Source organism: Perca flavescens, chromosome 1 (genome assembly GCF_004354835.1).
Source record: "Perca flavescens isolate YP-PL-M2 chromosome 1, PFLA_1.0, whole genome shotgun sequence".
Lineage (NCBI taxonomy): Eukaryota > Metazoa > Chordata > Actinopteri > Perciformes > Percidae > Perca > Perca flavescens.
In genome coordinates, this window is record NC_041331.1 from 7,946,099 (window position 1) to 7,959,807 (window position 13,709).

Below are 13,709 nucleotides of genomic sequence, written 5' to 3' on the forward strand. Positions count from 1 at the left end.
GTCATCCCCCCCTCTCTCTCTCTCTCTCTCTCTCTCTCATTTCCTGTCTCTATTCAGCTGCTCTAATAAAAAAAAAAGTCCTAAAAAATATCTTTAAAAAACAATTGCTATTGTGTTCTGTGGATTGTCCAGTGTAACAATGGCACTATTTCAGGAAAAGAGATGCTGCTGTAGAATTATTTTTTTTTAAACTGTACCACAAACTAAATTCCATTCACCTCCATTGTCTGTGTAAAATTTAGGAGACATATATCTCAAATGAAATCTTACTATCTAAATGCAGGATACCACTAGGGTGTAGCCAGAATATTTTCATTTTTATTGTATTTCATGTATTGGTAATTTTGATGAAGCAAGCCTTTCAGCCTCTGCATACGGGCACATGACATGCACTGCTTTCATGCTGACATGCACACAAACACACAGATATGTGTCAAAGCATGCAGAATAGGCACTATTGGAACATGGTATGGTAAGCACCATATTAGGCATTAGACTAATCATTCATTTTGAGGCCATCCACACACACACACACACACACACGCACGCACATGCATGCACAACACACACACACACACACACACACACACACTAACAATATATGGCCAAAAGTATGTGTACACCTGAACATTTCAAATGACATTCGTATTGCATGATTGTGCAGCAATGCAAAGCCAAGGTTCAGTGCAGTCATGTAGGGGTGTCATGATTCTCCAAATCCTCGATTTGATTACATTTTCGATTCTAAGGTCACGGATTGATTTGATTCTCCATTTTTACATTTTTTTTTTTTAAAGCACAGGTTGCTATGCCATTATTTGAATAATATTTGAAGATTTAATGCTCAAATGCAGCCTTTTATGTATTACACTACTCAGGCTTATGCATTGTCAATGCCACTATAAGCATGTGGTTGTTGTTACACATTCTGTCCACTAGAGGGACTTCCAACATTGGCCTGGCCTTGAAGGAGATCTACGTCACAACGCATTGCAGTTCCGACACGCCACTCTCTGTTTACGTTCCTTTTCCACCACGATCATATGGCGACAAACATAAATCAACAGAGAACTCTTTAATGAAACATTATCTAACAAGTGTATTGAGCAGCTCTGTTGTAAAGGCTAACAGTGCTTGGTTAGCACAATGACATCATGTTAGAAAGCACAGCTGAAACGATTTGTCAAAAAATAAAGTAACAAAAGTGTTAGCCACGATGCTAACGGCATTGATAACTAAGCAAAATGGTGCGGTCCCTGCTATTTTACCAGTGGAAGAATATGGTACACTCACATAGCAGAGCTTGCAAATTGTGGCTTTTTTGTCAACAACGTGAACGTTCTCAACATAACTACTGGAAATCCAAAATACTTCCATACGGTTCATCGGCCCATCCGAGCTTTCATTTTCTCAAAAGCAGAGCAGGATACCAGGGCTCGGTTTACACCTATCGCCATTTCTAGCCACTGGGGGACCATAGGCAGGCTGGGGGAACGCGTATTAATGTTAAAAAACCTCATAAAGTGACATTTTCATGCCATGGGACCTTTAATTACAACAATCACCCCATTCTCTGTAATGTCTATGACTAGGCTGACAGCAATTAATAAATCATAAAAAGCCAAAGGAGTTGAGCATGCTTTCACCAGCAAAACACTGCAAACCACATCACTTCACATACATTCCTGAAGAGTAACCTCAGGATCTTTTGCAAGGCCTTGTACATACTGCTGAAGAACTGCAACATTGGAAGGAGAGGAGGGTGTTACTCTTTTCAGAAGAAGCATGGTTCGTACATTAAGGGAAACATGATTAATGTAATCAGTGCATTGAGAAAGTAGCAGTCTCTCAGAGTGGAAGTGAAAAACACAGACTGTGATGCAGATAAAGTTGACAACTTCTATGATCTCAGACATACATGGCCACTGAATTTAGATACTGTTTGATAAACCAAATGAGCTGTCTGAGCAAGGTTGTTTTGGCTGCAGCTGGCGCCCTCATGTGTCTTTTTTATGTATGACACGTAGGACCATTTCCTAGTCGGCATACTAAGGTGCTCTCCAATCCAATAGATGCATTGCGCAATTTGATTGTGATGTGTATTTTCTTTTGTTTTTTCTGACACATCGTTGCACAGAAATGGCAAACTTCTAGAACACTTGTGCTAGCTGACAAAAACCTGACAGATCCTGACAAGGTATATGGTTCTGGGTTGGGTTTGGGCCATTTTGTTGTGTAAAATCTTAGGCTCGGTTTGCTTATTTTCAAATGTAATATTTAATTCCTTTATTTTCTGTCCCTATATTTGCCCGATGTCTGCGTCCATGCACGTGTTGCAATCCCCATTAATCAACAGTCTGTGGCAAGAAATTTAGCAATGCACCAGCAAAAAGGATAGTTGTTAGTTAGCAAACATGGATGAAAACAAAGCAGATGAAGATGTTTTATCAAATTACCAAAGGGTACCCTCAAAGTCATTGCCTGTGTGGCCACAGGACAATTAAAAAAAGGCCTCCTCTCTTGTGTGACATAGAAGATATTGTGTATTATCATAGAACAGTAAAAGCTTTATAAAATATATTCATCAAGAGCAAATACTAGCAAATGTGCAAAAGGTGCACAAAGTCAACAGAAGTGAACCCCTTTAACAGCTACTATAACTATAAGCATTCCCTGTGTTGTTCAGTGTGGTGGAGCTACCTGGCAGCTGGTGTGTGATGACGACTCCAGTCCATCTCTGACTGGGGATCCTCTGCTGGAGCCACTGGAGTCTCCATTATAACCCTCCTCACTGGTCACATCCTGAGGCCAGCAGTGTCGCCGTGGAGCAGCACGCACCCTGCAGGTAGACTACACACACACACACACACACACACACACACACACACACACACACACACACACACAGGGTTATAATTAAGACAGGATTATTGATTGTCTTAATGGAAGCCAGATGTCTGTTAGCTTGGTTGTTGTATCCATTAAAACTTGTGCGGGGGGAGAGATTGTTGGGTCTCTGTAAATTATTTGGACTAGACCTACTCAATCTGTAAAGTGTCGTGAGATAACTTCTATTGTGATTTGACACTTTAAATAAAATTGAATTGAAATTGAAATTGAAATTGAAATTGAAATTGAAATTGAAATTGGATGGATGGATGGATGATAGATAAATAGCTGGATGGAGGGATTGTTAGATGGATGGATGGATAAATCAAAGGACGGATGGATGGATGAATGGATGGATAAATGGATGAATGAACCAATAGATGTATGAATAGATTGATGAATGGATGGATAGTTTTAATATCCATGTGGACGTTGACAGAAATAGCCTTACTACTGCTTTCAACTCACTACTAGATTCTATTGGCTTCAGTCAGAGTGTGCATGAGGCCACGCACTGTTTTAACCACACCCTCGACCTCGTGCTGGCATATGGTATCAAAATTGAAGATGTATTAGTATTCCCGCAAAATCCTTTATTATCAGACCACTTCTTAATTACTTTCGAACTCTTAATACCCGATTATACGAAATTAGATAAAAGCTACTATACTAGATGCCTATCTGACAGTGCTATAGCTAAATTTAAGGAAGACATTCCAACAGCACTAAACTCATTACCTTGTTTTAATACAACAGAGGACCTTTATGTAAACTTTAGTCCCTCTCAAATCGACAATTGTGTAGATGGTGTTACGGCCTGCCTACGGACTACTTTAGACTCTGTTGCTCCACTCAAAAAGAAGAAGATGAAGCAAAGGAAACTAGCACCTTGGTATAACTCCCAAACTCGTAAATTAAAGCAAAACTCGCGAAAACTTGAAAGTAAATGGCGCTCCACCAAAATGGAAGAGTCTCGTTTGGACTGGCAAGAAGGTCTGAAAACCTATAGGACGGCCCTCAGACATGCCAGATCAGACTATTACTCATCATTAATAGAAGAAAACAAGAACAACCCAAGGTTTCTTTTCAGCACTGTAGCTAGGCTGACAGATAGTCACAGCTCTACTGAGCCATCTATTCCTCTAGCTCTGAGTAGTGATGACTTCATGAGCTTCTTTAATGATAAAATTATAACAATTAGAGATAAAATTCATCACCTTTTGCCCTCAACTTCTAATGGTTCACCTTTCAACGCAGGACTGCTAGAAAGAACGACTAGACCTGACATATACTTAGACTGTTTTTATCCTATAGACCTTCAACAACTAATGGTAAAGGTATCTTTAGCAAAGCCATCCACCTGTCTCTTAGACCCCATCCCAACGAGGCTACTCAAAGAAGCATTACCCGTGGTTAACACCTCTCTACTAGATATGATCAATATGTCTCCATTAACAGGTCATGTACCGCAGTCATTTAAAGTAGCTGTGATAAAACCTCTTCTGAAAAAAACCACCCTCGATCGTGAGGTCTTAGCAAACTATAGACCTATATCTAACCTTCCCTTTCTCTCCAATATCCTTGAGAAAATAGTTGTTAATCAGTTATGTGATTTTCTCCATAGCAACAGCTTATTTGAAGACTTTCAATCAGGATTTAGAATGCATCATAGCACAGAGACGGCACTGGTGAAAATTACTAACGACGTTCTAACTGCTGCAGACAAAGGACTTGTCTCCATATTTGTTTTATTAGATCTTAGTGCTGCTTTTGACACTATTGACCATACAATCCTGTTACAGAGATTAGAACACTTAGTCGGAATTAAAGGAATTGCACTAAGCTGGTTTAAGTCTTATTTCTCTGATCGATCTCAATTTGTTAATGTTAATGATAAATCCTCTAAGTACGCGAAAGTTAAACATGGCGTTCCACAAGGCTCAGTGCTTTTATTTTATTCTCCTTATATATGCTTCCTCTTGGTAATATCATTAGGAAACACTCAATTAACTATCACTGCTATGCGGACGACACCCAATTATACTTATCAATCAAACCAGACGAAACAAGTCAGTTAGCTAAACTTCAAGCATGTATTAAAGATATAAAATCCTGGATGACCTATAATTTTCTGATGTTAAACTGTAACAAAACTGAAGTTATTGTGCTGGGCCCTAAACACCTCCGAACTTCATTATCTAAAGATATACATTAGCTACTCTGGATGGTGTTGTCCTGGCCTCCAGCACTACTGTCAGAAATCTAGGAGTTATTTTTGATCAGGATATATGCTTTAACGCCCATTTAAAACAATCATCGAGAACAGCCTTTTTTCATCTTCGTAACATTGCCAAAATTAGGAATATCCTGTCTCAAAACGATGCTGAATAACTAGTCCATGCTTTCGTTACTTCCAGGCTGGACTATTGTAATTCCCTACTGTCAGGTTGCTCAAATAAGTCCCTTAAGACTTTCCAGCTGATCCAGAATGCTGCAGCACGTGTTCTGACGAGAACTAAGAAAAGAGATCATATTTCTCCTGTTTTAGCTACTCTGCATTGGCTTCCTGTGAAATTCAGGATTGAATTTAAAGTCCTTCTCCTGACCTACAAAGCCCTAAATGGTCAAGCACCATCCTATCTAGAACAGCTCTTAGTAACTTATTGTCCCACTAGAGCACTGCGCTCCCAGAATGCAGAGTTACTAGTGGTTCCTAGAGTCTCCAAAAGTAGAATGGGAGCAAGAGCCTTCAGCTACCAGGCTCCTTTCCTGTGGAACCAGCTCCCAGTCTGGGTTATGGGGGCAGACACCATCACCTCATTTAAGAATAAACTGAAAACCACTATCTTTAATGCGACTATTATCGCCATCAAACCCCCAACCGGCCCCGTCAGACACCACCTACCAAGATTCTGGGTCTGCCGAGGTTTCTTCCTAAAAGGGAGTTTTTCCTTGCCACTGTCGCAATAGCCACTGCTAATGCTTGCTCTTGAGGGAATTACTGTAATTGTTGGGGCTTTGTAAATTATAGAATGTGGTCTAGACCTACTCTATCTGTAAAGTGTCTCGCGATAACTCTGTTATGATTTGATACTATAAATAAAATTGAATTGAATTGAATTGAATAGTTATGGTACCTTTTCGCCCCTGAGGGCCAGATCAAGGGCCTGCTGACCGGACAGGTTGGCAGCAGCAGAGTTGTACGGGACGTTATAGTCTTCATCAGGATAAACTGGCACCGACAGTCTGTTGTCAGACCATGTCTCTCTCATTGACTACACAACAGGAACGGGATGAGATAAGATAAGACAGACTAATACACATCAAAAGAGGACATTACTTGGACTTGGATATATTTTCAATAATGAAATCCCAGAAACAAAAGTCTCCCATCTTATCCCAGAAACCGTATTTGAACCTTGCATGAACGTTTTACCCCATCTCATACAACCTGCCGCATGTTTGCTTACCTTTGGAGTGTCCAAGCTGTGGACGCGGGCGGATGGGTTGTGGTGTGCAGTGTGGAGGTTGTGTATGGTGAGGCAATGGTTGTGCTGGTGGCTGGTGGTGTTGTCGCTGCAGGAGCGCGTCATTGCCTTCTGTGCTCGTCGAACCGTCAGCTGACTAAAACTCCTCTCCAGACAGCGTTCACATCTCTGCCGGCTGTGTGAGCTGGGGTCCAGTCTGCGCAGCCCTGGGGCCAAAAAAAACCCAAATCAAAACAATTTTAAAAATATATGGTAAAATTACAATATAATAATGAAATAATGATAAAAAGACGCATTTCCTGAGGAAAATGTATGTGATTGCTCTGCGCATTGATGTTGATTAATGTGATTAGTGTTAGTGTGATTTTTGGATGACTTTATAATCACACGAAAACTCACTGACCTTAACGCAGTGGCTGAAATAGAGATTTAATGGGAGTGAATGGAGGCTTTAAAACACCTCTGCATTAGGTATGCATCACATACACTGTACATGTCATCCTAATATGATAATTCACACTTGATCAATGTGCAACAGTGAGCATTTGGAATTTAAATGGTGTTTACACTCTATACTGCCGCCTAGTTTTAAATTCATGCGCCTCAAATTTTATGTTTTTTGCAACTCTAAATAACTCGTAAAAATGTATATACCTTGTCGTTTGAAATATGAATGGAATGTGTACTGCGCATTCACTGAGAAATATGTACAATTGATGCCTATGGGAATATTTTTAAAACTTAAAGGGGCACTGCACTGATTTTACACATGAAGATTACACGAGCAGTAGTACTTTGTCTTTTGTTGCACTTTTGGAGGGAGTCTAAGAAACTAACTTTGATGATGCCATCAAGGTAACATTGGATTGGTCCTGGAGAGAGATTTATAAATGTATTAAAGGAAGGTCTTAGTTACAAATTGAGGTGTTTTAAAAGACATGGGCATTAACAAGGCATGGTCTTATTAAAAAGACATTATGAGAAGGGAAGGACCTATTTTGGAGCGTAGACGCTACTTGGAACTAAAATTCACCATATCTTGGCCTCTGCTGGATCTATTTTGACCATATATAATCTGTCTATTGTGAGTCCCCCAACATTATGGAAGTGCAACCCAAAATCCAGTGCAACTTTAATAACTCGAAAAGTTATTACTAATAAACGCACCCATCTACAAAGAAGCACTGCATGTACATATGAATCATCTTGGTAGCATTTAAGCTGTAGGAGATACATTATCAAAAAACATTTTGGTGAATCGTTTAAAAATGTTGTACAAATGCAAAAATTTACATAACATTCAGCATGTATTGGTTTGTGAACGGTACATAGCATAAACTATTTTTAATCACAGTTAAGCAAAAAAATGACATAGATGAAAGCTGTGTATGACAGCTTGAGTTTAGACAAACAACCATGACCCTGAACAGTAATATGTGACTGTAGAAAATATAATAATGAACAAATACATATTTCACCATCGATACTCCACTGGCTCTTATCCTTTCTCAGTTTGCTGTTTTCCACTGCCTGAGCGATAGCCTCATTCAGCTGCTGCTCTGATACCTGAGACACAGAGTGCAGAGGATGGGACTGTCAATAGGAATGCATAGGTCAGGATGATTAAAAGAATTGGTGTGCAGGGCAATTAACAAATATTGTCTAATGTCAAAAAATAATTCTATACGTTTCTTATTACCAATAATTGCCACGAAAATACCTATAACTCAACAATGACTTGATCCTTTGAACTAGGATAGTTTGTGTATCCAAAGTCAAAATAAAAACAAAAAAACCATATCAATGACCAGATTGTTGCAGTGGATGGCATGTTCCTTGATGGGCACACACATTGAAGTTTATTTGGACTCGCGCATGCTGCCCAGAACACTCACTACAGAGCCAAATGTGCATTCATCTGCTGCTAAAAAAACTTTCCCCAGCAAATCCACTATGTAATTTTGTTTGAGTAAAGTTTGCTAAAATCTTTTGGTAAAAATAGTTTTTAAGATGAAACTACATATTTGTGACTCATTTTTAAAGATTTTGCATCTTCTGTAGGAGCCACAGACAAGGTAGGGGCGAGACATTCTCACTCCTAACTCGCCAAACACTGACGCTTGGTCAAGACCCCATTTTTCAACGCTCTTTTGGGTCGCATTACAGGGTAGGAACAATCAACCTATATGGTCGTATGCAGGGTGTGAATTGAAATCCCCTTTCCAATACCATGAATATAGAGCCACTTAGCCAGCCATGCCAAAACACTTCAATATTCTATGGAATATAATGAAATATATGAAAATAGCACAACGTGGTGTCAACATAAAACACAGCGCTTTCAAGCCGGAGAGCGGAGTTCACTTAATAAACTATATTTAATTTGTCGTTAGGTGCCTAGACTTGACCGTCATTGCCGCATGACGCTCACTTTTTCTGGCTAAACTCCACTACAACGACCCCTGAAAGGACCATCATCTGGCGGTGCCTGTAGCTGGCTCATAGTCACCTATTGGCGGCTAAATAACTGCCACTGGTAGCCGCCGCTCCGGAGCTCTGTGGCGGCTAAATACAACCAGCTACCGTCGCTCGGATTTGTTCACGTTACAGCGCTTAACTTATAGTAGTTAGTAGTTTAAAATACTTCTATTTTAGGTATATTATATATAGTCTATTGGTGAAGTAGCACTGATCAACAAATCACATCCTGGTCGTATGGTTTGGAGGACTTGGTTATCATTGTAAGCATGTTAGGATTTATCTTAAATCACAGCTGGGCCTCAGTACAGCTTTACAGAGCTGCTAGCATGGGCTTAGACTCAGTCTTTTTTTTTTTTTTTTTTTTTTACCTTTATTTAACCCTAAACCTCCAGGTATGGCCATTGAACAGCTGTAGGGGGAATGGGTGTTACATAACTTGCTCACAGGCATCATCATCAGCCAATGACTGCCTGTTATTGAGGCCCTACAGATTCAGTCATCATCATGTTCTGCTTAATACCTCTCAGCTTTACGAGGAGCATGTACTGGGAGGAAGTCCCAGAAACATTCTAAGGAAAACAGGTCACTGGTATCAAATAGCTAACAAACACACACTCACACACACACACAGAATCTCCATCCAACTTGTTGAAAACAGAACACCAAGTTGAAAGCCAGAGGGAGTCCGTGGCCCGCAGCATTAACACTGAGCCAGCCCGGGCTTTGGACTGGTTAAGGTAAGTGAGGGGGAGGCGTTGCATACTTTGGGGTCGTGGTGTCGACTGATGATGATGTGGACTGGACCTGGTGCACACTGGCTCAGCACTGTGTAGACGTCATTCAGCGCCATGTTGTAAACCACAGTGTCGTTGATCTCCATGATCTCATCCCCACACCTAAAGGTAGGGAGGGCAAGTTCAGGGTGATGGAAAGATAGAAAGAAAGAAAGAACACCGAGGAGAGAAACACAAGCCTGTGCCAGAGTATGAATAGTAATAACCTGAGGAACACTTCAGAATACTTGTTTATGTTTCTAGCTTTTCAGATTTGCAATTGATATGTGTCATGTTATGTATGTGTGTAGGCTATATATGAATGAGCTTATGTACATAAATGTACATTGTGAAGTTAACTTTGTCAGTTATATGTGGGATTATTGTGTTATATGTTATAAGTTACATTAGTCGTTTCTCAAACATTTTATATGTGATAGGGATGGGGGTAGGGATATTGAGAGCTGATGTGTGTGTAGTGTGGGCATGCGTGTTTTTTTATTATTATTATGTTTTTTTTTTGTTTTGTTCTTTTTTCTTCTCATTTCTGTTTGATTGTATCTACTCTGTTGTTCTTCTGTTCTGTTGTTTTGTACATGATCCTGAGGACCCCCATGAAAACGAGATGCTGCATCTCATGGGGTTGATCCTCTAATAAATGTTCATAAATAAATAAATAAACAAGGGTATGTTAAGCAAATTATATATATATATATATATATATATATATATATATATAGGCATATATAGGCATATATATGTAAGGGTTAATGCCCGACAAGGTGTCAAAGGGCATTAAAACACTTATACTATGATCCCAACTTTTTTGCAATCAAAATCTAAACCTTTTCCAAACAATAACTCTTTTAGTGTTAATTTCATCAGACAAGACGAGAAATATGTTTGTCAACGACCTTTTTTTCCATGACTAAGACGAGACGATGACGAGACTGCACCAATGTCCAAAAACGCTGACTGAACCTAAATAACTATATAATAATATATAATAATAATTATTGTTGACGAAAAAAGACGAGACTCTCTGATGCTCCTAAACATCGCCGCATGTCACTCTAGTTAACACTACGCTTTGCAGCAGGTAACGTTAGCCTATCGTTAGCTAGCAGCTGGAGTAAACACGGTTAAAATGCTGAGAGCTAAACGGTGTAGAAGTATATATATATATATACAGTACAGGCCAAAAGTTTGGACACACCTTCTCATTCAAATGCGTTTCCTTTTATTTTCATGACTATTTACATTGTAGATTCTCACTGAAGGCATCAAAACTACGAATGAACACATGTGGAATTATGTACTTAACAAAAAAGTGTGAAAGAACTGAAAACATGTCTTATATTTTAGATTCTTTAAAGTAGCCACCCTTTGCTTTTAAGGGAAAAAATTCCACTAATTAACCCTGACAAAGCACACCTGTGAAGTGAAACCATTTCAGGTGACTACCTCATGAAGCTCATTGAGAGAACACCAAGGGTTTTCAGAGTTATCAAAAAAAGCAAAGGGTGGCTACTTTGAGGAATCTAAAATATAAGACATGTTTTCAGTTATTTCACACTTTTTTGTGAAGTACATAATTCCATATGTGTTAATTCATAGTTTTGATGCCTTCAGTGAGAATCTACAATGTAAATAGTCATGAAAATAAAGAAACACATGAATGAATGAATGAGAAGGTGTGTCCAAACTTTTGGCCTGTACTGTATATATATATATATATATATATATATATATATATATATATTAGACTTTTTTTCTAAATCCCTCTTATACATAAGGATCATAACATAATATTGATTGTCATATATGCTACTCTGACCTTTTAACCTCTCATCCTGTTAAATGTGGAACCTAACACTATCTGCTGTGTTGGCAACTGACTAAATTGTATTTCTTCACAAAAACCTAGTCAAAAATCAATGCTAAATGCCTGCTATACCTTACTGTACTGTTGCATTTTAGTACAGTAGGCATCTTTCCAACCATGTATACAGCCCTGTAGTTAGTGATCCTCACCGCAGTCTGCCATCCATGTGTGCGACTGACCCAGGAGAGAGGGTGTGGATGTAGATCCCAGGGCAGCCGTCACCAGATGGAACACAGCACAGTCCAATACCCAGACCAACACCGGCCTCTGGGAAATCACACACGCATATAAAGGTTTATTAGGATAGGATTTATTATGATACTGTCTATCATTAAAGGTGGCTGTTTGATTTCTAAAGATTCCACACACAGACTACCTGTCAGTTTACTAGTGGTGGGGAGTGCGAGGCGAGGCCCCATAACCACCTTTGTGAAGACTGATTCATGGCTTTACAGCAGAAAGCCTGCATTATCGACTGTGAGTGAGGAGTTTGAAGATAAGGAATGTGGGTAACAGGTGAATAACCAATCAGATGTCCCAGTGACATAATGTTGTTATCTATCTATCTATCTAATAGAGCACGACAGTGACGGCCCCTTTTTACTTTTATTTTATTGTTTTTTTGGGCATTTTTGCTTTTAATCACAAAAGGGGATAGCGAAGGGGAAGACATGCAAACGTTAAATATCTCTGTTGACGTTTCATTATATAAAGATAAAGAGTTTTAAGCCTGGAACCAAGCATTTGATTTGGCGCAAAAGAACATTTTGAAAACAGCAAAAAAGGCAAAGGTACAAGAGTGTGTACAGAAACTATCATAGAAGCTCGCTCTAGCCGTTTGAGCGGGTACGGTAAACATTTTCACAGTAACAGCGAGTTAGACCAATCAGGGACGTAGCTGTTACGCTTAGGATTGTGGGTAGTATTTCTCCATAAGATAGCAAATAAAACATGTTTTTTTTAAAACCAGGTTGATTTCTGAATATATCCTAAACATGTTGGACATCCTGCACTAAACCATTCAGCCTCTTTTTTCTTAATGTTAAACAGCTATTTTGTATTTGTTTCTGTATTTATTGTTTATTTTATATTAATATTTAATATGTTTGTTTATGTATGCACCAACCACCAAGGCAAATTCCTTGTTAAGTGTTACTTGCTTGGCAATAAACCTGATTCAGATTCTGATTCTGAACCCTACTGTCCACCGTGGCTGACCTTTCTGCAGGATGATCTCCATCATGACGCGGTCTCTGGGCTTAGCAGGCCCAGGATGGCCCGGGACACTCGGCGTGTTGTTAAGGTAGTTGTAGTCTCCCATGTCGGCGCTGACCCGGGCCATGCCCGTGGTGGAGCTGAGGGAGCGGGACCTGCACAGCTGAGCGGCCTGTGCTGGGCCCCTCAGGGCACCCACACGCAGGCTGGTCCTCACCACCACCGTCAGCAGGCCCTTTCGGATCTGCTGCACAGAGACATTTCATATTTCAAATCAATGCTAAATGTATACTATACTGTCCTTGCAATGAGTTGCTTCTTCAAAGGTCGACAGTTAGCTAACAGTGTAAAGTTCTCCAAAAAACACAAGGCGTAACTTTTCTTGGGGTTTGACGAAGAAACTTTACTTTCCTTATTGTTATACTGTAAAACTGTAACAAAAAGCAAAAGACAAACAGAAATGAGATGAAACCAATACAGATATCCAAAGTATAGTGCAAACCCACACTTATAGCAACAGAAAATGCTGAGTCATAACTAAAAGCCATGCTAACTATCAATTTAGTGATTTGACATTAGAAAACTCCAATAAACAACAGATATACCAAGAACAATTCCTTTTTAAAAAAAATGTAGTAATATATACAGTACTTAGGGACAAATAGTGTCCAAGGCAACAATGTGGGAATGAAAAATGCAGCAGGAGAAAACAGCACTGGCACTCTGCTCTGCAGCACAATCAATTGACTTCTGATGGAAATTTACAACTAAAAGTGAAACTTAAGCTAAAGCTGCTGCTGCTGGTTAGTAACAAGGGGGCACTGCTACACACACAATTATGTTAAAAAGCCAAACTCTTTCTTAATTTACTTCAGAGAGGTCAGAACACCTGCAGAAAAATGTTGGCTGGCTGCTTGTTTTTGTTGTTAATGGGGTTGATCCTTTGTTGAAGATGTGATGCACAAATGAGCTTTGGAA

General features: G+C 39.5%; 1 protein-coding gene across 1 annotated transcript in view; it reads right to left on the reverse strand.

Annotated features, from left to right (window-relative positions):
• Window positions 1-12,802, reverse strand: part of il16 (interleukin 16) — a 32,671-nt gene extending 19,869 nt beyond the window's left edge. Inside the window, exons 1-7 of the mRNA XM_028586257.1 lie at window positions 12,735-12,802; window positions 11,666-11,783; window positions 9,622-9,754; window positions 7,856-7,943; window positions 6,360-6,583; window positions 6,027-6,164; window positions 2,701-2,850 (exon numbers count right to left, since the gene is read on the reverse strand). Of these exons, the coding sequence (XP_028442058.1) occupies window positions 2,701-2,850; window positions 6,027-6,164; window positions 6,360-6,583; window positions 7,856-7,943; window positions 9,622-9,754; window positions 11,666-11,783; window positions 12,735-12,759 (876 nt within the window). The 5' untranslated portion in view covers window positions 12,760-12,802. The remainder of the gene's footprint in view (window positions 1-2,700; window positions 2,851-6,026; window positions 6,165-6,359; window positions 6,584-7,855; window positions 7,944-9,621; window positions 9,755-11,665; window positions 11,784-12,734) is intronic.
• Between the last annotated feature and the right edge of the window lie 907 nt (window positions 12,803-13,709).